The 827-nt window shown below is 36.4% G+C and overlaps 1 protein-coding gene across 2 annotated transcripts in view; it reads right to left on the reverse strand.

Annotated features, from left to right (window-relative positions):
* Positions 1-827, reverse strand: part of LOC106876986 (long-chain-fatty-acid--CoA ligase 5) — a 63,115-nt gene that overhangs the window by 37,899 nt on the left and 24,389 nt on the right. For both annotated transcript variants that reach the window (XM_014925760.2, XM_014925761.2), the window contains one exon: positions 517-628. In XM_014925760.2, coding sequence (XP_014781246.1) covers positions 517-628 — 112 coding nt within the window. The remainder of the gene's footprint in view (positions 1-516; positions 629-827) is intronic.

Raw genomic sequence — 827 nt, forward strand, 5'->3', positions numbered from 1 at the left:
GGGTAGGGGGTGGGTGGTGGGTGTAAGGAATTGGATGGTGTGGAGTGGGAAGGTAGAGTAGGAGTGTGTTGGGGTGTGGTGGGATGAGCTTATGAGGGGGTGTTGACGATGAAGATATATATATGACGGATTTCTTTCAGTTTCCACCTATCAAATTCACTCTAAGGTTTTGGTCCCCCGAGGCTATTGTAGAAGATACTTGCCCAAGGTACCATGCGGCGGGCCTGAACCCGGAACCATGTCGTTTGGAAGCAATCTTCTTATCACAGTCACACCTGCGCCTAAAATCATTATATTGTAAAAAGTAAAGCTCTTAACAGAGATCCGTAAGACTAAAACATTCATCTTATAATTGAATGTTCATCGTTTGTTACAGCCATTCATTTCTAGTTGTTTAATGATTGTTTGAAACATTTCAGTGATATCTTTATTTCTCAATTTTGACATGATATAACAAGCAAAACAAAGCGAAATGGAGTTATGGGCGATAGTAATAACTATAAAGATACTACTTACGAGATATTTCCAACCCCCTCAAAAAACATTCATGCGTTGTAGAAAAGTTCTCTTCAACAGCATCAAACAGATTGTCAGGGTTTTCTAGTAGCGTGGATCGATATATTCCATCCTGAAAGCAAAAAGGCAAAATTATTGATATTTAAAGACTGTTTACATTAAACGTATTCGTATGCAAAACATTGTAAATTTCAATACTGGATCTGAATTCTGTTGAAAATCTGTAGCGATAAACTTAAAAATGAAAATATCGCACTGGTTACACCAAAAGTAAGACACAATATATATATATATATATATATATATATATA

Source organism: Octopus bimaculoides, chromosome 4 (genome assembly GCF_001194135.2).
Source record: "Octopus bimaculoides isolate UCB-OBI-ISO-001 chromosome 4, ASM119413v2, whole genome shotgun sequence".
Classification (NCBI taxonomy): Eukaryota; Metazoa; Mollusca; class Cephalopoda; order Octopoda; family Octopodidae; genus Octopus; species Octopus bimaculoides.